General features: G+C 37.9%; 1 protein-coding gene across 15 annotated transcripts in view; it reads right to left on the reverse strand.

The window, feature by feature from the left end:
• Window positions 1-18,627: 18,627 nt before the first annotated feature.
• LOC109058162 (microtubule-associated serine/threonine-protein kinase 2-like) overlaps window positions 18,628-27,276 on the reverse strand; it is a 132,419-nt gene continuing 123,770 nt past the window's right edge. For 10 of the 15 annotated variants that reach the window (XM_042726028.1, XM_042726026.1, XM_042726023.1 and 7 more), the window contains 8 exons: window positions 26,989-27,143; window positions 26,571-26,863; window positions 26,156-26,365; window positions 25,651-25,877; window positions 24,669-24,791; window positions 24,451-24,587; window positions 24,140-24,324; window positions 18,628-23,924 (listed from right to left, as the gene is read on the reverse strand). In XM_042726028.1, coding sequence (XP_042581962.1) covers window positions 21,946-23,924; window positions 24,140-24,324; window positions 24,451-24,587; window positions 24,669-24,791; window positions 25,651-25,877; window positions 26,156-26,365; window positions 26,571-26,863; window positions 26,989-27,143 — 3,309 coding nt within the window. In that variant the 3' untranslated portion in view covers window positions 18,628-21,945. The remainder of the gene's footprint in view (window positions 23,925-24,139; window positions 24,325-24,450; window positions 24,588-24,668; window positions 24,792-25,650; window positions 25,878-26,155; window positions 26,366-26,570; window positions 26,864-26,988; window positions 27,144-27,276) is intronic. The other 5 variants (XM_042726024.1, XM_042726032.1, XM_042726021.1 and 2 more) reach the window with 2 other exon arrangements.

The raw sequence follows: 27,276 nt of genomic DNA on the forward strand, positions 1-27,276 counted from the left end.
GCTCCTTCCCCGCAATATCTTTAGTTACATTTCCCGCAGCTTTTAAGGAGTCCCATGTGTTTCCATTTAAATCCAAAGTTACTGCGTCTGTAATTGCTACTGAATAATTAGTTTGGGGTGTTGACAGAAAAGCAATACATACCGCAGCAATAAGACTAAGTTGTAAAGCAAGGTTGCAGTTAGGAGAGACTAGAGATACCTTTAACCCTTTAATCACCAAGACTGCATTTCAGCGAGTGATAATACAGAGGGGGGTCAACCGCGGGGTTAATTAAAATGGATACGGAGAGGTTTAAATGATACTTTTCTTTTATGGGCAGTAAAAACACATACATGCTGAGCAAAGAAAACCAATTGCAATTACAACATGAAATATATGGGGTTTTGTGACATCGAGGGATTTATCTGCATGCGAGTAAACTACAAACTGTCGACGTTAGCACTCTGAGGAAACTAGTTTAGGCAAATGGAGTCATTGCAAGCCTTTGCGAGGTCTATGTATAACCCAAAATCCTCCCGGACAGTCAGAGGTCTGTTCTCTTATCATTTCCAGCCAATGCACTGCATCTGCAGCACACACAGATTTTGTCTTTGGGGCATTAGATGAAATAAGACAGTTATTAAAATGATATCTCACAAGGCTAAGAGTTCATCTGTCATATGATAAGAGCTCACAGAAGCTTGCGTAGATGACTGGTTGGACAGCTGAATAACCCTGATCATTATATCTCAATCATTAGACAGCAAAAGAAGCGTTGTATGCTTAAATGAAGCACAGTGTGTGTTTTGTAAGGATTGTCTATTCTAATTAAAGCAGCAGACAGATGCCCCTATTATGAAGCATGCTAGTGAAGTCAGATGGAAAGTGCATGTCACATCTATCAAGTCAACCCTTTCTAGGTCATCTCCCCAAACCTGCTCTCTTATCAAAGTTTCACACAAATCCTTGTCTTTTATCTGCAAACGCGTTCATCTGGTGTGCACCGTTTTCGTCATGGCAACGGCTTCTATCTTATTTCATGATTTTAATTATCCCCTAAGAGACTAAAGCAGTTTGTCGCAAGCTCGTTAACAATTCCGTGGAGGGATCAGATAACACTTCGTTCTCTGTCTCTCTCGTTCTCACTCACCCTGTCCAACTCCAACTGCTTTTCTCTGCCCTGTCACATTTTCCCCTCTCTACTTCTCAAATCAATGCCACGCACAGGCAGACAACTCAAGAGTCAAACTACGGTCACCACACTCACTTGCATCATTTGAAACTGAAGGGGGTTGAAACTTCCAGTGTATTTCATATCCCAGCTTCTCAACTTCATAACTTCATGAGAGGGCAGAGAGAGGGAGGTGGAAAAGTTTTTTGTTGAAATGTGAAGACTTCTTGAGGAGAAGGAGAAAAGATTAGAAAAACTGCTGTTTAAGTAAGAAGAAACTTTTATCTAGATGACTTTACGCATTGATTTTTACACAAATTACCAATATTAGAGCCAACTGAGGGGGGAAATGCAGCAGTTTTCCATTTTAAAAATGTACAATTTGGTCCAAAAGTTTGAGACATAGTGATTGTGATTCTGTTGCTATTTAACCAATAGAAAAATGTCTTTAATAATTTGTGTTACATTGTGTGGTTCAATGTATTATTGTATTTGTTGCATTGCAAAACACTTTTTCTGCTATTAAGGTGGAATTTGGAAAAGGTTGGGGAGAGGTTAACCAGTGGAGGAAGGATCAACAGTGTAATAATAGAAATTAATTACAGATGTAATTACATGCAGGTATTTTTTAAATACATGAACAAAGTAAAAACATGAATTACACAATAAGTGCATTTAATCAAATAATTAATTTCAGTTTTAGTACATAGTAGTTGAAGATGCAATATAAAGTGAGCCCCAATTATGTCAAAAATTTGATTTAAATGATTTACATTAATTTCAAAACATCCTAGTAATTGGTGTCATGCCTTTGATGAAAAAAATACACTTAAGCTGATATTTAACTTATTTTATTAGTACCCCAAACATTGTGTAATCATATATATATATATATATATATTTTTTTTTAAATCATAAACCTTCAAATCCATGTTTAAAAAGATTTTGAAAGCCATTTTTTACATGGTATCAGAGTTTTGTATCCCACTGTATAACTACATATTTAGACTAAATTCTATCGTATTTCACTGGCTCAATATTAGGACACAAAGAAAATCAGGAATCAATATAGTCCTCTGATAATATCTTCCTTAGTGTAACTATAAATACGCCTTTGTGTTCACATTGTAATAGTTTTGGCATTTTGACATTTGCATGAATCATTTGCTTAGTTCGATTCAATACAAAAACACAGGCATTATGTCTAACATGACAAAGAATCAATGGAGATGGATGTTAGTGAGCTGCAGGGGGACATTAAGGATAATCTTAAACACAGACTGTTCATAAATCACAGATGGATTTGATAATCAAATCATAGCACACTAATCAATTCAAACTCTATTTTAGCTAATATACTGTCTCAAAGGCATCTCACAATCATCTCAAAGGGTAAAAGGCCACTGAGTAAACGTGTATATGTGTGTGTGTGTGTGTGTTTGTGAAAAGTGAAAATCAGATAATTAACATCAATTTTACTTTATCTCAGTCTCATATACATCATGTGTCTTATACCTTTCTAATGTATTCGTTTTTTATTTATCTAGCGAACAATAAATAGGTAAAAAAAAAAAAAAAAGGACTTTAAAGGAACCAGAATATCTGTGAGTTGAGCTCGGCTCTTTTGACCTGGCAACAACTCAGAACATCCAAGCAACTGCATAACAATGTCCGAGCAACCACAAACAAAACCCTAGCATCATGGGGTCAGCTTTTGCATGTACAAGCACCACAAATGTATTCAGCTCAGGCAATTTAAACCTTCACCATCCTCTCTCACCAACAGAGAGAGTGGTTGTATTGTTAAATGAGATTTATCCCCCCTTTACCAGTCTGCAGATACCCTGCTGCAGTGCAGGTTTTGAAGGTCTGCACAGTGGCACTGATGGCAGTAAAGTAAGTCATTCCTGGCCCGCATTGTGACAGGTCTCAGGGTTCTGTGTCGCTCTCCTGGGAAGAGCAGGAAACTCAGAGGAGAAAATGTCAAAATCCTCCAGGGACATGGAAACAATGACATATCCTTTTAACTATACAAGCACTCATCTTAATTACACATACTGTTAGATCTTCTCCTGTATACTGCATGGTTAATTAAGACACTACAAACCAACAGATGCCAGATATGGAATGATGAGTAGAGTCATTACGAATTTATTAACAAAAGAACACAATTACTAAAAGTTAAGGAGATTGACCATATCATTGTCTTAAACACACAAAATATTTATACATTTTGGGTATATTTAATGTCGTTGATATATAAGTAAGGTAAGTTTGTATTATTGCATTATATTATTGCATTTTAATGTTTCATTGTAGTTGGTACGCATACATTATTGTTTAGCACTAATAAAGAATAGAAGGCAAATATATTTTTACTGAGTTCTGTGTATGAAGTTTTAAAAGACACTGAGCTCTAAAGAGAGTTTGCAAATATTCATGCATTTGTAATGAAAGAAAAAGAGCAAAGAAATGCTGCCTACAACTCTCTCTTCTTGTTCTCATGTCTCGCTCAGCTCTTTCAGTGCTGATTGAAGAGGTGTGCCTGTGTGTTCTCAGCCTCCATAAACATCCTCTCGGAGATCGTTTACTGGCAGCATATGTGCACACACAGCAGAGGCTGTCTCAAAGTAGCACACAGCAGAGCCCCGAGCTGTAGCATACCACAGATACTTCAGAGAACAGGACTGCATTGAAGAAGGACAACTGTCTGTGGAAATCATCAGAAAATTAATCTAAGCAAGTCTGTGCCACTTTTTATATTCTTAATGCTCTTCAGTTCTTCAGTTTTCACTTTATATATATTGAACATGATATTGCATATGACATTTGACATAGGTGACAAAGTAGAATATATGTGTCTTTTTGTCTTCCAGCTCTAGAGGTCACACTACTGCTCAAAAGTTTTTTTTAGTTTTTTTTTTTTTAGAAATGAATACTTTTATTCATCAACAATGCATTTAATCGATCAAAAGTAAAAGTAATAAATGTTAAATTATATTTTAAATAAATGCTCTTAATATTCTTTTAAACTTTCTGCTCATCGAGGAATGCTGAAAATTTATATCAAAGTTTCCACAAAAAAGTTTAATTAATGGCTGCTATCTCATCGTTGCCATCACAGCTGACACGTGGAAATATATCAAAACAGAAAACAGTTATTTTAAACAGCAATAATTTCACAATATTGCTGTTTTTACTCAAAATAAATAAATTCAGCTTTGGTGAGCATGAGTAACTTTTAACATTTTAAATATCTTATAGACCCCAAAACTTTAAATGGTAGTTTATATTATGAATGGAATAGTGTTATATTATAATAGTATATTATCTTAAAGTAAAAAGAAACATTAAGATATTTTTTAATGACTGAATAATTCATAATAATAATTCATAACAATCTAAATATTTCATATTCAAAGTATAACTTCTATTAAAAATGAATAACTGAAAAAAAAAAAACATTATGTCACCATGATGGAAACATGTTACCATCAGTAAACCATGGTGCCACCACAGTAATTTTTAGCAAACAGTATAGTAAAAAAAACTGAGTATTTAAAGATGTCTTTGCTATCAAAAGAGAGATATTATAAGCCTTATTAGACCTCTGAAAAACAAATCATTGCAACTTTTACATAAGCCTTTAGATTCATGGTTAAAGATCTAGTCTAGTAACTGAAACACTGTAGATGTTCTAGGAGGACAGTCTCTACTATGAGTGTACCATAAAATTGTTTTGGATAAAAGTATGGGCTTAATGCCAAATCAGAGTTATATAGTAAGCTTATATGGGGCACCAGACCAAAGTCACACACTTGTGTATAGTTCACCTCACATGGGATATTCTCAGTCTCCTGTATCACGTCACGGAGAGAAATCCTATCTCTAATGCCAACCTTACATTAACCCAATGTTATCCTTCATCCTGGTGCATCCTGGTGAGTCAGAGCTAACATGTCCTTATGTCCAGCCTAAAGGTGTTGATCTCTCTACTTTCTGACAAGTAAACAAACTGCCTTATGAGCTTCTTGTCCTCAGATGATCGGACTGTGGGGGCTTACTAATGCGCTAACGTATAGCTAAAGCCTCTCACACTGCGACCTGTGCTTAAGCTAAGGACTTCCTCTTGACGACTATCTAATACTCCCTCATAAAAGCAGAAGGAAATTACATTGAAAATCATGAATAAATATTTTTCTTCAAGGGCATTGACGCTCGTCTAGCCATAGAAGTGATTGGTATGAAAGGACCATAATGGTGGTCTTAAACTCTAACCTTCAGGTGTCAGCTTTCTCAGACAGCTCTGGTCTCGGCTCATCCCTAGACCCTAAGCCTCATAGTCATAATGAAGATTTAACTCCAGCCGATTAGCCTCTTAGCTTGTCTGTTAACGTATACTGTGTCAGAGACCGTTAGTAGGATTTTGATTGTCCCAATGTACCAGTAATACAGTGATTATAGTCTTTAACAAAGATTTGTGTAGCTTGTTACAGCTGATCTTTGCTTTGTTATAATCTAATTTATTTACCAACTTTAGAGAGAAAACTTTGTACAGAATGAAAATCTGTTGATATATCTTCCACTGCCTTACACACAGACATAAATAAGGGACATTAACCCCACTTTTGAACCCCAACCCAAGAAATGGCATACACAAACTAAAATTAATATCTTCATGAAAACTTTGGACTACAAGCATGATTAATATGGAGCTGAAGAGAAATATTTTCAGGGTTGAACCGGATGCACAATATTGGATTTTTGCAGATATTCGATGTGCCGATAATTTTCAACTCATTTTGCCCGATAGACAATACTGATAATGATATATATTTATTTGTTAGAATTAAATAAACAATAATAAAGTTCTTTTATAATGACTGTACATTGAAGATTTTAAAATAACTATAAAAACTATATATTAATGGGATACTCCACCCCAAAATTACATTTTTTAACCACTTACCACCATGTCGTTCCAAACCTGTAAAAGCTTAGTTCGTCTTCGGAATAATGTAAGCAGTTTGCATTCTGTGGATATTCTCCAAAATGGTGCTACAGTGATGCGGAGAGACACAGAGGAGACAAATTGTCGAATAAAGTTATTATCTTTGTTTTCTTTGCGTACAAAAAGTATTTTCGTCACTTCATAACATTACCGTTGAACCACTGATGGCAGATGGACTATTCTGACGATGTCTTTCTGACATACTTTTCTAGACTTTGACAGTGTAAGTTACTTGGCAGTCTATGGGACAGTCACAAGCCTCCTGGTTTTCATCCAAAATATCTTAAATTGTGTTCCGAAGACGAACAAAGCTTTTACACGTTTGGAACTACATGGGGGTAAGTGATTAATGACAAAAATTGTATTTTGGGGTGAGGTAACCCTTTAATCGCTGCATTTTTTTTTTCAATAAGATGCAGTGGTAACTTTAATTTTTTTTTTAAGTTTTAACATTTGTAAATGGTCTAAAGCAAAAGAGTTTACAGATTAACGAATAAATCAGTATATATACAATTATTTAAATGAAGTGTCATGTTTGTGATTTATTTATTTTTTTGGTCATGTAAGTTACGGAATTAAAACTCCTTACTGAGCGGGCATTTGGACCCGGGGGAGGCTGTCGCTGCAAATGATATTACTGTTTACACTTTCACAACCTGAACGCGTCATTCTGTACGTGCATTCTCAGTTTAAATGCAGTGATCCAAAACAGTGAATCCAATCAACATTCAGGCAAATCAAGAATGAGCCACAATGCTGACGTGATCTAATCACACTGTTAAAAATGATCTAATCGCTAGCAAACCCTGAGCACATGTGAGTTAATGTATTCCTCTTATCGGCAAGACATATCGGCATAATTTTTCATATCGAGCCGATGCCAATATTTATATTTAAAGCCATTATCTGCCAATTCCGATATTGGTCCGATAATATCGTGCATCCCTACTAATAACATACACTCTTACAAATAAAGCTTCCAAAAGGGGGTTTCACAGCGATGCTATAAAAGACCCATTTTGAAATACAGAAACAATTCTTAAAAATGTTTTATGTTGTCAAGAAGTTAATAAGAACCATTTTCCACTAGAAAGAACATTTAGTGCAAAGGAAATGTTCCATAGATGTTAAAGGTTCTTCATGGAACCAGAGATGCAAAAAAAAAAAAAAATAAAAAAAAGTAAAAAAAAATAATTTAAATAACATATAAATACCAAAAATTATGTTATTACCTTATCAATATCAAAAAGAAACAAACATTTTTTGATAATTATTTAAGATATAATATAAATTTTAGCAAAGAAATATTGCACTAAAATTTTATTTTAAACATCTATATATGCTCATTGATAAAACACTAAAATGACAGGCCACTTGTCCTGCTCATCTAAACATTTTCCACAGCAAACAGATCACCACATATCTCAAAACCCCAGTTATCCACGGTGCAACCAAGCATATTCTGAGGTTTTCCTCAAGACAAATTCACATTCATGCACAAATATATTCCCTGAATAGAATCCTTATTCAGTCTATTATAATTGTTTGTATCTGCATGGCCCTCCTTTTCCTATTTTGTGACACATGACAGGGAAAAGGAGAGAAATGTCAGTAGCAGTCATTTATTCACCCATCTTCCACTCTTAAATCGCTAAGTGTGACAGACCTCTGACAGAATTTCAGCAGAAAGAAGGGGTAGTGACAGTGTGACAACCCTGACCAAAATCGAGTTGTTTCTGGTCGGCTAGTGAGATGTCAGCCTTAGGCAATAAAAATAAACAGAAAGAAAAACCATCCCTCTCCACTTTGGATAACTTCAGCAAGTGTGTTAGAGGATTGTTCACAGCTAGTATCTACAATAAACAGGCTTACAGTCTAGAACCAGCTGACAACCACGGGGCATCAAACAATATAACCTGAACAATAAAGGATACAAATTAAGCTACTAATCAAGGAAAGGTCACCAAAACAATAGTATTGCCAAGAAACTATATAACTGTCCGGAAGGCCAATTACACACTGCAGCTACTGCAAATAGAGTTGAGTGCTTAATCCTGTTCAGAGTTCGGAATAGTCATTATATCTATAATAACAATTAATGTAATGGTACAAGATGGTGCAATTTTTTAATAATAATAGATTGCCAGCCAATACCTCTCTGCCAAAAACAACTAACAACAAACAAGCTGCCGCTAATCACATTTCCACAACACAAGAAAAGAAAACTTTACTTAGCAAAACAATAACAACCACAACAAGTTTAGCATTACAGAATCCACTACACTACACACAAAAAAAAAAAAAATTCATTTTTTTTTTTTCACTCAGGCAAATAAATGTAGTTGTAAATCATGTTAAGTGTGTACATTATTCTATATTATTAAATGAATACATAACTTTACTAAATCTTTATGATACAGTAATCTATAAATCTTGTTTTATAATTATTCACCCCACTATGAAACAAAGTCTACTTTTCACAAAGAGGCTGTGATGGTCACCACCAGTTGCTAGGATGCACCTGGATGTAAGTGATTTGGTTGCCATGGAAATGACCCATCTCTTTAGAGATAAACCAATATATTTACATTTACATATTCAATAAAAACGGATTTGATCATTCAAACAGCTGATCTGAAAAACATCTCGCTGGCACTTTTTTAGTCACCTACTGGGATTAGGTACAAAATAATATATATTTTAGACAAATATTTAATTTAATTTTATTATATGATGTTATAATTTGTAATATAGCCTTCAGATTTTTTTCCGTCACTGCTAAAAAAATTCCGTCAATGACAGAAAGTTTTAGTTTAACGCGACCTAATGTATATTAGAGGGGAAACTTTCTTTTTTAAGCATTTAAGACCATTTGATGTTGACCATTTAAACTCACTACCAGATAAAAACGTCATTTTTCATCATGTTATTGCAAAACAATAACCTCTGCATCGATATCTCCTATTTTCAGAACAACTGGTACCTGTCACAGTAATTGTTTCGTATTTTTCACTTCATATCATTGCTTTCAATACTGAGGGTGTTCAAAATGAACATCACAAAACCATCCCTTAAGACTGTTGATTTGTTACAGGGGGTAAATTGACAGACTAATGGAATTACTGACTAATTATTTTATGTTATAAATCCACAGCCTTTGTCTATACTGTCACTTCACCTCTAAAAAAGGATGGAAATAAAAGGGAAAAAATCTATTATTATGATTGCCAAGACAGTGATAAACCTCAGAGCAGGGCGAGAAAGAAAAAGATATGAAAAGATGAAGAAAGATGATTGTAAGCTGTGACAGGAAGAGTGTATTGATTGGCTTAGTGCGCTCATGGCTTTTAATTTCCCTGACTGGCTTTCCACCCTCAGTCTGTGATGGATGAGAGGAGGCTTCAATCACAATTCACAACCTGATGAGATATGTACGTGCACACACACTGACAACATATCACACATACAAAGAAAAATCCATGCTGTAACACACCACATTAAGAAGTCTGCCAGAAGTAACTGCAGTGTGCTGACTACTGATCGAAAGCTACTGCAATTTAAAACAATCTCAGCTTGACGCGCAACCGCATATGCACACGCAGCACAAAACACACCATAATATACTGTTACAGGGTCCCTTAGTAATAATAATAATAATAATAGCAATAAATCCCACAAGTCTTTGCCATTTTGATTTATGGACAGTCCTTTATTAGTCCAGAACAAACATTTACATATATGAATAACATATGAACCTATGAATAATTAACAGGCTCATTTCTTATGGCCTTCTGAAGAGGGTCGAGGTACTTGCATCTCTAACCCTTCCAGTGCTCACTGGAAAAATTAGGCAGCATGACTTTCAGCATCGCATTCATCAAAACACCTTTTCTGCATTTGAATTTTTTAGAATCAGTGACACATTGGATGAGGTGATCTATCTTGTTCGATGGAGGGAGGCAAAGACACGAAGACATGAATTCTGATGAGTGGCGGGACGGGCTCAGAGGAGGGTGTGTGGATATGTGCGGAGAGGCCGAGGTAATTAGAGGTCTTTTAGAGTAATTATTCAGTCATCACAGAGGGGATCTGAGAGGAGATGTTTAGTCCAGACCTCTCATGTGAAACACTAAGGGACATACACTGATTATATGCCATTACTCTGTACCACTCACACTGCAAATAATGTTGATGCTGTGTATTTATGACCATTTTATAACCATGGATTTTATAATGGACATCTAGGGTTTCTTAAATGAAGAATTGCATTTATTTAAAAGTTTTTCCTAACACTTTTGTTATGTCATGTCCATATTGGCAAATATACATAATTTGGCTGCTGCTATCAAGAGAAAGATTTTGTGCTCAAAATACTGTTAACAACAAAAACATGGGAGGCATTTGCTCCTAACCTTTAAAAGTGTATTTATATTTATAAAATACAACTTTAGACAGGCAACTATTTACTCTGCTTAATAATTATGCTTAAATAATTATTTCTTGTAAGTATGTCTGATGTTAGTTGTACTGTATTAGCAATGTTTTTCCCTTCTTTCCACAACACAGATCTGCAATGCATTTTTTACCTCACAAACAGCCAATTAAATAGCACAGTTTTAGGCAATAACTGTATCAGGGAAAAATAACGTCTAAATTAAATAACACAATGAAGGTCTGGGGAGCAGATCGGCATCAGAAGGGTTTGTACAGTGATAATCCTAAACCATTTAACTCAGCTAACTTTATTCACTTTGATGATCAGACGAACCTCTCTGACCCACCTACGAATGTTAAGTGGATATAGGATGGAAGGTTAATTCACAAGGCCAGTGCGGTGAAGCGACATTTGAGGACAGAACATTGGTATAAGGAGTGACAGAGAAGCACACGTCGAAACTTTGCATGCAGAAAGTTTCACAGATTAAAAAAAGTAAATAAATAAATCTCCCAGTCCTTTCCATATTCATTTATTATTTTAGCTTTGGCTTTTGATATAGGACACAAAACAAATTGTAAAAAAAAATAAAAAATAAAGAAAGAATGGGAGTCAATGCATAAAATAAAATAAAATAAAATAAAATAAAAATAAAATAAAATAAAATAAAATAAAAATAAAAACTCTGGTATTGTTCATTTAAGAGTCACATTCGTCTTGTCCGTGATCAAAACAGGCTGGAAAAAACAACACCGGAGGGTTAATTGCATTGTCCCCAGTGCTTTAATTGTGACATGGCACAGGATATGCCATACTGTATACCATACTGTAGCCTGTTACACCTGATTAGAACCACAGCTTTTCCACTTAAATAGGACATAGTTCAGAATCCTTACTGTAGAACCCTTTCCCCTGCCATCTGCTGGTTAGGGGTAAGTGGATAAGGTCATAATCCTTTTACAGTCAATACATTTAAAAAGAGCAAGACTAGGGGAGATTTCCATAACGGCAAAATGTGTTACTAGTGTCCTAGAAGATTCTTCACAGCTGGAAAGTGATGAGGTAATGAAAAGAGACTGGGGGCATAAAAGAGAGATTATGACAAATGAATGATAAAAGCCGTAGGACTGCGAGAGTAAAGAACAGAAAAAGATTGAAATGAGAAATTAAAAAGTGCAGGAATAAGGGCACATTGAAAATGCTAATGTATAAGAATTGGCTTTTTTTTAGTCAAGTTTCAACAGAATGGCTAGCTCCAAGCTTAGCCCCCCTTTTTTTCTTCTGAAATTATGTATTTTTAGAGTTGTACAACTCTCATGAGCTTGAGCAACAAATCAAATATTCTGTGTAATCTGTTTGAATCTTGAGAAACTTCATAACTTCCTGTAAAACGTCCTTTCACTGTTTCACTGTAATTTAAAATTCTCTTTTTTTGCGACACACACACACACACACACACACACACAGAGAGAGAGAGACCTCAGCTCATATGTTGTGTAACTATGTGAAAAATCACATAAAACTTTTTCTCTGTTTGTGGAAAAATATTGATCGCCCCTTTCATTTTTCACCCGGGGCAAAAGTATATTCTCTGTCTTGATAATATTTGCCTCCCTTGAACAAATCAATTAATCTGTCCCTCCTGACTTACTCTCTGACTCGCTGAATTTTTCGCTCTGTTGTCTGAAGAGGCCAGCACTTAAGAAAGCAGCTGCCTAACCCTATTAAGTTCTTCTGCAAAAGCCTGTTCTTTGGACTCCATTCAACTGTAAGAGCATGTTGGGAATTTATCCAGTAAACTCCTTCTCCCTGACATCTTTACAATATATTACGTAATGAGCTAGGCACCACTGCTTCAATTACAAACCAGTACAGTGGTTTTAACTCATTTAAACAAGCTCTACCTAAATATTCTTGAAATCTCTCCGATCTTTAGAGGATAACAGAAATGAAGTAATGAAGAAAGGGAATATAGAAGGGAATAGTGGACACTTGGAGTGCAGGGGCTTTGTTCTCATATCTGCACTTACACTTTTCACCACAGGGGGACACTGAGACAGACAGATACAGTCTTATACACCTTGTAATGTGCAGCCTTTTATTTTAATTCTGTTTGAATTCAATTTTTATTTACATTTTGCTCTATGTCAATTATACAACAAGTGTGAAGACTTTTTGACTGAACATTTAACAATTTTTTATTTGTTGTAACCTGCTTATTAACTGCTTGTCTTTATCTAACGAATAATAATTTATTTCTCAAAAATAATTAAATAATATAATAATTCGTCTGCAAAAATCTCCATTAAGTATTAATCTGGGTTATTTAATGAGTTTATTAACTTTTTTATTTATTTATTATTATTATTATTTTTTTTTTGTGCTCCATGCAGCAATGACTTACATTGATAGAGACAATAGATAGAATGGTAGAATAATAGATAGAATGCCAGGTAGTAATAATAATAATAATAATAATATTTTTTTTTTGTTATTGCTGTTATACAATTAAGAATAATTCTAATACTAACAATAATAATAAATGTTCAAATAACAAAGGTAATTACATTTAAAATAATTAAATAAAAAGCAGCCGTACTGGAGAATTAATCAAATGAAACTGATACTGAATAAAATATACCAGGTCTGTCTTTGTACGGCACATGTCTCAATCAAATACTGCCCTCCCATGGCTTAACCATGTAACCATCAGTACAATGCAGAGGGGATTTTTATTCTTTGTTGATGATATATTTTGTTGCTAAAGGACACCCAGGTGTGTCTTAGTCCTGAACTGTGTTCAGTCTAACACAACCAAAGCACTAAAAAAAAAAGATGACAAATATTTGTACAAGCAGCAATGCAATGTGCAACCTGTAGTCTTGGCTTCACTCTTGGTGTTTATATATTTACAGGTTAGGCTACATGATGTTTTCACATATAGATGGATGGATAGAGAAAGAACAAGAACTTAAACTTTCTTTTTCAGTGCTGAATTCTGAACTTAGACCTTCATTATAGATAGGCAGCCAGATGGAATTTTCAAAAACACAGAACCTTGATGAATTATTAATAATATCAAGACTGCAGAGTCTTGGGGCAAACACACGAATACTGTTGATTCTCTGCTATTAAAATTTAATGTTCTATCAGCACTGTAATGTAGAAGATGGTGTGACCAGAGAGAGGAGAAAATAACAGAGAGAGAAAATAAAGGACGCATCAGTTGAGTGTTAGAGGCCACACCGAATCTCAAGAGATATAAGAGCAGGAACATCTGTGTTTCTGGGGCTTGAGAAAAGAAAGGGAGCAGGGAGACCACCTGCAGGTGTGTTTGAGCATATGTACATGCAGGTGTGTATGTTTTGGAGGGGTTCCTCTCTCACCTTTCCCCAGGGAGCTGGGCTCTCGTGCAGGGAAGACAGGATCTTTTATCTTGGCTGATGTCCCAATCAATCAGAGTGACAGTGATGGAGACCCCAGTGGCCAGACCCTCATATAGACCCAACTCTCCCATCTGTCATTATTAACCCCTACTGAGGGAGAGTTTTGAGATTTAACCACAAGTATTTATTCAAACAACATGAGAGAAAAATCAAACCATTTCATAAAGATTATCGTATCTGCACAGCAGTTCAACAGAGAAAGATACAGCAAAAAAAAAAAAAAAGTTTTTCTATACAATACCAGTCCAGAAAGGTCACCTAAAGTTGACTTAAACTTCATAACTATTTATTTTTATTTATTTTTTTGCAATAATTGATTCTTTGCAACAATCTGACTGATCGCGGAAGGCTGGCATGCTGTCAAATATGACGCTGCGTGCAAGTGTGCGGTAATGTTACATATTTACAAAATCAGAGCAATCTGGAATTTCGAATCAGGCGAAAATATTCTCACACGTATTTGCGCGTTATTATTTACGTTTTGTATAATTTGAATAATAGGCTGCTTAGTTTGGAAGTGACCTCTGAGTAAGCAATAGACTTTCTTTTTGTCTGCGAAATTTCCGCGCCTTAACTGACCATCGATTAGACCAGAGATTTCCTAGCTGTTCTAGTTTCATGTCTCTTTCATGTATCTTTTCGTGAATACTTTATAACATAATAAAATAATTTAGCTTACTCAAATCCGTATTTCAACACAATTTCCTTATCGATCCATATTTGATAATAAACAAAATGTGCGGTAGGCTGCTGTACTTCCCTCCAATGAAATTCACATGTGGGCGGAGTTACCTTGATTGGCACCGTAGAAATTGTATACACATACAACCGCTGTGTATCACCTGATTATAACCTGATTTTCCTATATATATATATATATATATATATATATATATACAGTATTGTTCAAAATAATAGCAGTACAATGTGACTAACCAGAATAATCAAGGTTTTTAGTATATTTTTTATTGCTACGTGGCAGACAAGTTACCAGTAGGTTCAGTAGATTCTCAGAAAACAAACAAGACCCAGCATTCATGATATGCACGCTCTTAAGGCTGTGTAATTGGGCAATTAGTTGAAAGGGGTGTGTTCAAAAAAATAGCAGTGTCTACCTTTGACTGTACAAACTCAAAACTATTTTGTACAAACATTTTTTTTTTTTCTGGGATTTAGCAATCCTGTGAATCACTAAACTAATATTTAGTTGTATGACCACAGTTTTTTTAAAACTGCTTGACATCTGTGTGGCATGGAGTCAACCAACTTGTTGCACCTCTCAGCTGTTATTCCACTCCATGATTCTTTAACAACATTCCACAATTCATTCACATTTCTTGGTTTTGCTTCAGAAACAGCATTTTTGATATCACCCCCACAAGTTCTCAATTGGATTAAGGTCTGGAGATTGGGCTGGCCACTCCATAACATTAATTTTGCTGGTTTGGAACCAAGACTTTGCCCGTTTACTAGTGTGTTTTGGGTCATTGTCTTGTTGAAACAACCATTTCAAGGGCATGTCCTCTTCAGCATAGGGCAACATCACCTCTTCAAGTATTTTAACATATGCAAACTTATCCATGATCCCTGGTATGTGATAAATAGGCCCAACACCATAGTAGGAGAAACATGCCCATATCATGATGCTTGCACCTCCATGCTTCACTGTCTTCACTGTGTACTGTGGCTTGAATTCAGAGTTTGGGGGTCGTCTCACAAACTGCCTGTGGCCCTTGGACCCAAGAAGAACAATTTTACTCTCATCAGTCCACAAAATGTTCCTCCATTTCTCTTTAGGCCAGTTGATGTGTTCTTTGGCAAATTGTAACCTCTTCTGCACATGCCTTTTTTTTAAACAGAGGGACTTTGCGGGGGATTCTTGAAAATAGATTAGCTTCACACAGACGTCCTTCTAACTGTCACAGTACATACAGGTAACTCCAGACTGTCTTTGATCATCCTGGAGATGATCATTGGCTGAGCCTTTGCCATTCTGGTTATTCTTCTATCCATTTTGATGGTTGTCTTCCGTTTTCTTCCACGTCTCTCTGGTTTTGCTCTCCATTTTAAGGCATTGGAGATCATTTTAGCTGAACAGCCTATCATTTTTTGCACCTCTTTATAGGTTTTCCCCTCTCTAATCAACTTTTTAATCAAAGTACGCTGTTCTTCTGAACAATGTCTTGAATGACCCATTTTCCTCAGCTTTCAAATGCATGTTCAACAAGTGTTGGCTTCATCCTTAAATAGGGGCCACCTGATTCACACCTGTTTCTTCACAAAATTGATGACCTCAGTGATTGAATGCCACACTGCTATTTTTTTGAACACACCCCTTTCAACTAATTCAACTAATTGCCCAATTGCACAGCCTTAAGAGTGTGCATATCATGAATGCTGGGTCTCATTTGTTTTCTGAGAATCTACTGAACCTACTGGTAACTTGTTTGCCACGTAGCAATAAAAAAATATACGAAAAACCTTGATTATTCTGGTTAGTCACATTGTACTGCTATTATTTTGAACAATACTGTATATATATATATATATATATATATATATATAGTATTTTGTAAATTACTTGCTATCATCCTCCAATCTCCATGAAATTCACAGAAATTCTGAGACTGAATTTCACAATGAATTCTATGTCATTATTTAAATAATTTAGTATCATATAAAATTCTATTAAAATTAACTATTGAATCATTCATGTTCACAAGCTGCAGTATAGCCTGCTCAGTTTCTATCAGGTTCAGGCCTCCCTAATGACCCACCAGCCACACTCACAGTTTCTTTACTGCTATCAGAATCCACAGGCTTTCAGATCCTCTCTTTCGCCATTTCCTTGGCACTTAGTATTAGGCGAGCTGAAATCCCAATACCCCACTCTGTTTCTCTTCTCCATGGGCTAATTTATTGCTCTCAGCAACTGAACTTTCACACTATATGCCTGGCAGGCAACATCAAGTCTGCTCACTGTACAGGTTATGGGTGTGTGTGCACATTCATCACACAGAATAAGGCTCATTAAACGTGGCACGTGGTACCACAGAGAGCAATTAGCCTATAATGCAGCTTCCACCTGCCATTCTTCTATGCCATACTATAAAAACTAATTGCTAACATCTAATATCAGATCAAACTGATGAAAGCATTTATTATGTATCCTATTATCTAGTGCACCCGAGTCAGTTTGGAAGGTTAACGTTCAACATGTGGCTCATGCTCGTAAATAAGATACAATGATTCATGTACCTGCATGCAGACTTGTCACATTTAAACTGAATCAATAGGCAGTGAAACCTTTCCTTCCTTTACATTTCTTCGAGAAAACTTGGAAGTGAAAAAAAGTGAGAGGATTGGGGAAAATAAATTCTGAAATAGGGGAGAATTATTGCCCCCCTGAGGCCCTGCCCCCCTTCGCTTTTCTACTGAAATCCATTTGGCCTGGTCCCCCCATTAGGCTGGCTGTCAGGCAGTGGATGCTGGGATGGGCGGCAGTGTAGAGAGAGGCAGGAATGGAATGAATTTACCCGGTCGTGTAGAGCGGGTGTCAGAGACAGACTCAGCCAGCAATCCATCAGTGGCACCAGCTTCCTGTCAGTGGGGGGTGGGCCGAGAGGAAGAGACACATTGGGTCATTGGAGCATCTTCATTCTCTAGTGGTTTGCGTGCCGTGGGGAGATGGTAAGCTGGGGGCAGGGGGGTCTGTGGAGCAGGTTTAAGTGTGCACATTTTCACAATGTATACTTTCTTATATAGGCCTGCTGATGGGAAACTAGTGAATGAAGGCAAGACAGAGTCCAATTATCCACTATGGTGGGCGCCTTTTAAGCAAGCCAGCTAACCTTTAACCCCTTTGTCTTTGCCCTCAGGGCATAACAGCTCTCGAACATACACTCAGCCCATCTGAGAGCCATGAGAAAACACACACTCACCAGAATCTAATGGACTTCATTACTTTGTCTTGTCAATGCCTAGCATTGGCATGCTATGCCTATTAACATGGTGTTTATGTCTTGTGCCGACTTGTCTTCTGGATTCATTAAGGCAAAGCTTGTGACAGGTGGGTGAGCAAATACCAAAATAACTGTCCATTAGTGATCCATTTAACATGCCTTAAATAAGGTGAAATGAGCTGAATTTTTCAACACTCTTCTTCATTTAAAACTAGCTTCATATGCAACATTAAACAGATTTAACTGCATCATAGAAAATGTCACTAACTTTTTTTTTTTTTAATTACAGAACGTCCAAGTGAAGTGTTTAACAGAGCTTTAGAGAGACCAACTACTTTTTCATCTGTACTCCAAATACAAGAATATACTTTTCTATTTTTCTTGTTTTACAGTTTCACTTCTGCAGATAAGTATTATACATTTGATATTCAGTACTGTAGTGCTGTTTGTCCAAGCAATGGTAGATAGGCATGTTTTAAACTTGCTTGAAAATTTTTTGCAATTCCACTCCAGATGAAAAACATTGTTGAATGCAACACTATTATTAATTTGCTGTTAGCAACATCTGTTTGATAGATCCAACTTAATGTCTCACATGAATAAATACAAGACACTTGCTGAGTTACTTAAAAAAAAATCTTTATTATTCATAAGGTAGGATTAACAACAAACATGCGTCTTACCACAATAGAAAATTGTAAGATATTGCACTGGTTTAACTCTAGCAGATTTTTTTTCCTTGCCCATTTCTTTTCACTTGTGTCTGTACAACCACATTGTCTCATTTAGTCTTGGACAAAGCATGACAGACACATGGACAGTGCCCTAAATCCATAACACCACTGCATCACCATTGACTCCCATGTTACTGAATGTCAGGTCTTAAAATACACACAGTATATCTAGTCATTGTCCCATTCCATCAATGTGTCATGTCTAAGGCAGTGGCCAATGCACACCAAATAACTTCAATTCTTTTCATATTAAAGACACTCAGAACTACAGGCCTAAAAATATTTACATAAAAGTAAACCATCTCATCTGTGCTGCCATTTGGGTCAAACACCAACACACAGACATTAGGAGGGCAGTGGTTGGACAGAGTTTATATGCGCTTTTATGGTAGGCAGATGTAAGTAGTGCATGTATGTGTGCCCCAAAGGTTTTTTTTTTTTTTTTTGATCATAAAGAGCCAAGCTATAACACAGGTGAGAGGTGGCGGCTAAATTTGCTCTAGATGGTGTGTGAGATTACATTTCACTAGTGCATGCATGGTGGCATGTGGCTGCGGGACATTGATGGATGACCACCGCAGGCTTTCTGAAACCAGACTTCACCTCAACAAATGGCCCAACCATCATCATCATCCCTATCACGTACATGAGAAGGCAGTTAGCGTTCACTTTTACAGCCCAAGGCAGCTCACAAAAAGGTAGCAGAGATGAATTTAACATTTACACACGGTTTTCCTTTTTTGTTAAGAGCACAAAGGGTAGAATGTGAAGCAGGTCTTCAGAGACTATGTGTAAAAAATTAGTGAAAAACTAAATACCAGGCTAATCAAGTGAATGCAACAATTTTCTTAATGTCTTTACACCCTGTAAAATCTCAAATGCAAAGCAGCCAGAAAGGAAATCATTAGTGGTCTGCCATCATCAAAGCTACAAAATGTGCCTGAGCACTTGCACTACACGTATGACATTATTTAGACATGATGTACTAATGTGCTGTTTACAAATGATCTCTCAAAACACATGTAAACATTTAAGGGCAGTTTCTATAAGCCCTCCCAATTTAGTTTAAATGGAGATTCAAGTTTGGGTTTGAGAATGATAACTGGAGTGGGATTCAGTTGTAGATCATCACTTTTGGACATAATGGTGAAGCGTTGTTCTTAACTGTGTAATTACGCCTTGACCACTAGCATGTAGGATTGATCAATGCTCTCTAGACCCAACAGGTCAAACACTCTAATAAACCTGACTGCCCACAGATTCATTTTCAACTTCATCCAAATGCCATTCTCACCACAAGTGCATTTTTCACTGATCATGGTGCCCAGGTTAATTAGGTTCGTCAGGAATTAAGCTTCAGGCTACAGTGCGATCAACAGCTCCATTCCTTAACGAAGCATAAGTGTGCAAGACATCTATTCACATTTTATATGGACAAAACATGAATAAGGTTATAGCGTAACTGTACATACCATCATCATGTGACTCAATCACAATCAGTTATATAGATCAACTAAAAATACTTTTTTTGACCATTTTCAAAGTCAGCAAGGTCAAATGGAGGGCAGGAGTGTGATGGAAAGAGCCTTTACTTTAAGGATTGACTTGCTCTTAGCAACTAGACCTTTTAAACTAGGGGCAAGTGTTGAACATTAAGAAAAAAAAATGGAGTGGTAAACTGAGTGGAAACACAATACAGACAACTGGTTTTGATTATAAATGTAAAATGTGGTTAAAACATCAAAGTTCCACAGGTTAACCTTTAAATACATTAGAGTGTTAACAAATTATGTCAAGATAATTTGACAACGTACCACAGTCTCACTTACTGGTCAAACCCCTCAAGACCCCAACTGGAATCTAACTGGATATTGTATTTATTGGTTTTCATATTATTGACACACAAAATTAAAAAGGGTTTGTGCAAATACATCTTTGCCTGGTATATGACAAAGGGCTGAATCAGACAGAGCTGATATGGCAAAGATAGGACACCAGTCAAAAACGCACTCCCATTGTTTAGGGCATAAAACCAACAAATAACAGACTTTTTAAATATGCATTATATAAGAACCCACACAAACAAACACTCAAACATGCTTTTGTACACACACACACGCACACACACACACACCAGAGTCTGCTGAAATAAGAAAACAAAAAAGCAAACAAATATACAGAGACAACAGCTAATTGGTCCAGATATTAAAATTAGAGAAAATAAAACAGGCAAGCTGATGATCAGGAAATAAAATGGTCCGCTTGAAATTCTGAACAAAGACGAAACCAAACAAAATCTAGACATGATGTGCAAGTTACAAGTAATGTCTTTAGCTAAAATGTAGCTTGCCAACTTTACTGAGATCTGAATGATGGCCAAAGATCACATGATTTATTATACAGAGTAATTCCAAATAATTTCTAAAAACATGTTTATTTCCTTTTAGAAACATTGGGTGACATGTAAAGAGGTAATTTATGCAATTAATGGCCATCATTCTCCCCCATTAAACATCCAAATTTCAGTTACCATATACAACATTAGTGATGGCTGTGCCAAAGGGAAAATCTCAGGTTGAATTTTCATCGACATACATCTCACAGCTGTCCGACACAATTGAAAGCTGACACAAGTGTAAGTGAGAAAGACAGAAAACGCAGTTTGGTTTTTCTTTATATACTACAGGTGTGATGAAATCAACTTTGTGTTTGTGAAATTGCTCGGGATACGCTACTCTTATTGCTGCAATGTGTCTTCCTCCAAAGATGAACAGGCAGAAAGAAATACAAGTGAAATGCTGAGGTGTTGCTTTAAGGCACAACTATACCTACTACAAGAGAAGATTCTTTAAGTAATATAAAGATAATATGAAGAGGTAATATACTGTAAGTGGACACGATTTCTGTCTCTCAAGACCCAGACCCAAGCAATTTTCCAGGTTTTCTAGCTGCTGAGAAAAATACTCAAAAACAAGGAACAAGAAAAACTAACAATTATGAAATGGCAGAGCATAAAACATTCTGAAATTAAGCTGTTGAGATCATCTGTAAACACCTCCATCTCTTCCTCTGTCTTATTCTTTCCACAGTCTTTTCACACGGATATTGAAATTAAACAGGACAACTGCTTTGTGTTATAATGTGTATTTGTCTGTCATAGGCAAGCTAAATTAAAGCTGGAGAAAATGGGTCTTTCTGCAAGATTGCTACGTTGTCTTGTTGGATTTGTCTCGTGAAGTAGTGGAACTAGGCTTTGCTTGGGCCTGAGATTGTGCTTCAGACCTAGGCCTTGGTGCGGTGCCACTTCTCGGAGTCCCTGGTCTATCCTGATGTTCTTCCCCAGCTTGGGAGTTTGGAGGAGTTGGCCTTTTGGAGGTCCCCGGGGCCTCTAAAGATCTCTGAGAAGTTGAGGCTGGCTCAGATTTGGATGATGTTTGTTTAGAGGGAGATTCAGTCAGCCATGGAGACTGGGAGCCGGAAGCAGCAGATGTGCTCAAGCGGTCAAGGGAATCAGGACGCTCCAGACGACATTCTTTTATCTTTGGGTGGGTGGGATCTGTCTGGGGACGCTGGTCCTTTGTCCGCTCCGAGGCCTCTTTAGTACCTGGGATGTTGAGTTTGACAGGGCCAAGCACACTCTTAGCCACAGTGGCCAGTTGAGACACGACTTTGTCCATTCCACTCTCAGAGGGAGTGGATGGAGAGGCTGCAGCAGCAGCAGTAGCAGCAGCGGCAGCTGCAGCCTGTCTACGATTGTCAGCCTCCTTCATTTCCTTGGTGATGCCTCCAGTTGGTGTGGTAGCAACAGGGATATCCCTGGTCACTCCAGAAGCAGTGCTGGGATCCATTTTACCACTGGTTTTGGACCTGGGCTCAGAAGTTTTGGGGGTCCTCCGGGGATCCAGTGGAGGTGTGGCGGGTTTGACAAATGGGTCTTTGCCAACAGAGGTAAAGGCGCTACCATGGGTGGAAAAGGTGCTGGATAAAGGGCTGGGTTGAGGTGGAGAAGGCTTAACAATGAACTGAGAGTCCTGTGCCATTGACTCTTCCTTTTTTGACTCTTCAGCTAGTGTTGAACTGGAGCCTTGGGCCACAATAGAGGTTGTAGGATTCTGTTCTGGGGGCTTGGCTGTACCTTGCATTGACAGTGAGGCTGAAGTTTGTGTCTGAGATTGAGTGGTACTTTGGCTTTGTATCTGCTGTCCTATGCTGGGCTGAGGTAAGCCTGGTGGTGCAACCATTGAGGGCAACAGTCCCAGTGTTGGTGGAGCTGCTGGTCCCATCCTGATGGTATGGGGAGAGGCCATTACAGTAGTAGGCCTCAAGACATGGCTTGGAGGAACATAGCTTGTCCTACGTCCATCTTGGCTATCTTCTGACCCTTCGTCTGTCTCATCCTCTGAGGAGTCCACCTCGTGGATGGCATCCTGCTTTTGAAGAGACTCGCGACGCTCAGCACGATCCTGGCGTATGGCAGACAGCTTGTCTTTCAGTTTACTTTTCCCAGGAACAAGTCCCAGAGTTCCAGTTCCAGACTCAGGACCTTCTTGCCTGCCCAGTTTACGAACTGAACTTTTCTGCAGGCTGCCCTTTTCTGCTGGAGATACTCTTCCTCCCATTAGAGTCTCACTGGCTGACTCCTGCAGGCTCTGTAGACTGGGGTCTCGCTGTAGCATCTCTTTTTTAAAATCTGAATGCGAGGTATCAAGACTGTGTTTGCGGCTGGCGCCAACTGGCAGCTTTTTATCAGCAGCAGAGGATGGAGAAGGAGAGGAGGATGAAGAAGAAAGAGAGGCTGCAAGCTTCTCAGCTGATTGGACACGTTTGAGCAGAGGAGAGCGAGGAGGGTCTGCACTCTTTGGGCGGGATATCTGTCTTACTAATGGAGGTGAAGAGTGGAGTTTGACAGGGAAAGACTGGCCTATTGAAGAAGTGATGAGTGAGTGACTTGGCAGGGGTGAAGGAGAACGTTGTGGGGAGGTGCTCTGAGGGGTGGGAGATGGTGTACGAGCCAGAGGGGATAAAGGGATATTGCCTGCTGACTTCCGGCGGGGGGAGCGGTATTGGCGCTGTAGTTTGGGAGCCAGACCATGCAAGGAGCTGGGTCTGATCTGACCAGAACTGGCAGGAGAGTTTGGCACACTGGAGCTAGGTGAGCTACTTTGGGATGAGTTCCCACCAACTGCTTTAGAGAAAGAGAAAGTTTAAGGTTAAAGATTAAACGTTTTAAAAGAAATACAAAGATGAATTAAATTATTTAAGATGGGATATTGATTTCATAATGGGGAACTAATTACAATTTTGATTGTTGATGACAACGTTAAATGAAATGAGAACATGATTTGACATGACATTATGTGCATCAAAATCATATTGGCATTAGTTTGTATGGAGCTTCACCTGAGTGGGCAGAGTCGGGTGTGGAACGACAGCCCTGTGTGGGTGAATGAGGGGACATGTGCGTGGGAGACCCTGGGACACTTTCACCTGATGAGACTGAGCGGTTCAGAGAGGACAGGCTACGACTGGTGTGGAGAAGGGTCGCCTGCTTGGTGATCTTACGAAACAGGGAGTTTCTCTTCTTACTGTAGTGGATATACAAGTATATACAAACCGTAAATGGGACAGCAAATGTAAGTCTGAGGAACTGAAATGGGAAGAACTTTGTGTGACTTAAGTATTTGGATTTGATGGTAAACATTAGACTTCACCTATCTTGTCCTTCTCTGGTTTTGGTTCTTTTGTTGCGCCGGGCCATTTTGGACTTGTGGCTGGTTTTGCGCGCAGGGCCAACTTTAATTGATGTATTCTCAAAGGGCGTTGCAGAAATGGACACCTTACTGCCACTCTGCAACATAAAAAGAAATTAATCTGAAAATCAATAATTTTTAAAGCAACAATGTTCATCAGATTAGGGCTGCCAATTTACCTTGAGAATGAGCTCTACAACTTCTGTATGCACAAGTCCATGGACAGGCTCTCCATTAACATGTGTGATGAGATCTCCCTCTCTCAGTCCAGCCTCATGAGCAGGTCCCCCAGCCTCTACGTGCTGCAAAGCAATATGTTAGAGCACTCAAAACTAGCGTTGAGTATCGTTTGGGGTTTTTATGATGCTAAATCGGTACTTTTAAAATGGTACCGGTGCCTGAAAAAATGACCCAAAATAATATAATAATAATAATAATAATAATTAAAAGGCCAATATTGAGCGCTATAAACACATTTAACATTGCATAAGCGCTCTGTGCCGCTCTATATTGGCGCCTTCAGATTTATAATACTTTTCTGTGCAATCAAAGATTATTAATAGCCTTTCTTATTCTGTCCTATCTGTCACATGTTGCTGCCTTTATCACTGTGCTATATATTTAAAAGAAACGTCTTTTAGATTTCTATATAAATGTATATACTTGTTTTTTCATGAATGTATTTTACAACAATACAAAGAGCAATATGTAACATTTTACCAGATTTTAGACATTCACTTTTATTTGTAAATAAAATATTTCACCAGATTTTATAAAATTATTGTGCCCCGTGATTTTTCTAGAGTATATTTTGCTGCTGAATTATCCACTAACCTAGTTTATAATAGTATTTTTTGTCATCGATTATGATTATATATTTTTTCATTTGTTATTTTTCATTCAAATTTAGTTGTCTATATGTAGCGGATTGTGTTTAACACAAAAGAGTGATGATCAGGTCAAAACAGTGAAGTATAGAAATTCTACATTGAATTAAAAAAAACTGTGCTGGTATCGGACTGGATTGGTATCGGCAGATACTCAGAATTTTCTGTATCGGATCGGTTCTGAAAAAATGGTATTGTTTGCATCCCTACTCAAAACCACAAATTGGTGCAGTCTGACTGCATCATGAAGAATAACAGAATCTGCCATACTCACCCAGACCATGTGGTGCACAGTATAAATGTCTGTGTCTCCCATGTAAACCCTGATGGCACGCAGGGTGAAACCGTATTTCTTGCCAGCTCGGTGGATGACTATGGCGGGTTTGACACTGGACACAGCTGGGGACAGGTCTCGGCTGGGTGAGGAGTCACGTGATGAGGGGTTAGATGAGAGAGAGTGAGGGGACATGGGACTGGCCAGAGGAGAGGCACCGTGGTGATCTGACAGACAAGAAAAAAAGAAATTGTGCTGCAGTTAAAGTGTGACAGTCCATCACAACATTTTTTCGAAAAGATAAAGACAAACAATACAAACAAATGACTACTGAGACATGGTCCATGTTGGTCCTGGTACAATATTTCTATCAACAAATCATAAGGATAGCAGAAGAATTAGGATTGTTAACCTATCTTCATATGTCAGCCTGCTGTTAAAGGACCAACAAAAGAACAATTTTTGCATGGCAAAACCACAATGATCATTGTGACTGCTGACTTACCAGCAGGGATCATAAGTGAGAGGGTAGTTGCTGAAGCTGACTTGATAACTTTGTTAAGTGGGCGTGATGTGTGTTTCTCTGTATCTCCTGACAAGAGTCTGTGGCGAGCTCTACGAGCTGCCAAATCACTGATGGCTTTAGGAGTAGAGTTTTCAGATCCTTCAGCACTGTAGCGAGAAGCTCGATCCAACACGTCACCTGAAATACCAGCTGAAATTACACAAACGAAAAATTAGCAGATATGAGAAAATAGCAACCTATCAGAATGGCCCAATATGGTGTTATTTGAAATCATAAATCCCATTCATTTTTTTTTTTTTTTTACATCTCATTAAGTCTAGGGCCCGTCTTATATTTTTAACAATTTTTGACTAAAGCTAGAATATACACTAGACTAGAATAATTCAAGACTGACGTGTGACTGTGGATTGGCTGATCTGGCTGGAAGTGGAGCCTGGTGTGGTTGGCGATTCATCCAGCCTGAGCTCTCTCTCCACAGGGAGCTCTGGTATGGCCTGAGGCAGATCTTCCCCACGAGGGCCCCTCACAGGGGTCTTCCTGCTCCCCACACCACCATCCTCTTCACTGGAAATGGCGAATCGAGGCATTTCGATGATGGCCGAGCAGCAGCGCCGACGTACAGTCAGAGGCGGGCTGGAGTCACTCTCGGTGTGAGATGACTCGGAAACAGAGAGTCGCTTCCTTAGGCTACAAAAGCCCAAATTTCCAGTTCATTAAACCATGTTGAACAAACAGTGAATGTATTTTTCAAAAATACATGACTATGAAATCTATGATTTGTTTATCAGAATCATTTCAGGTTATTCACTCACATCTCAGGTGAGCCCACCAGCCAGCTCCGGTCTCGAGACTTTAGGCCACTGAGACTATCGATACGCTCTCCTCCCTCTTCACTAAGACTGCGCTTAGTGGGAGGAGGCGTGCGCTTCTCCTCATGCAAGGAAAGACGCTCCATACTACTATATACCTGAAAAAGGCAGACCGACAGGTAGAGATGGAGAGGAGAAGACAGATTAAGTTAAAAAGGCAAACAGAAACAGAAGAAAAAGCAATACTGAAAAGCAGTACTTTTGCTGTTGTTAAGAGTGTTAGCATGTATT

This window comes from Cyprinus carpio, chromosome B6 (assembly GCF_018340385.1).
Source record: "Cyprinus carpio isolate SPL01 chromosome B6, ASM1834038v1, whole genome shotgun sequence".
NCBI lineage: Eukaryota > Metazoa > Chordata > Actinopteri > Cypriniformes > Cyprinidae > Cyprinus > Cyprinus carpio.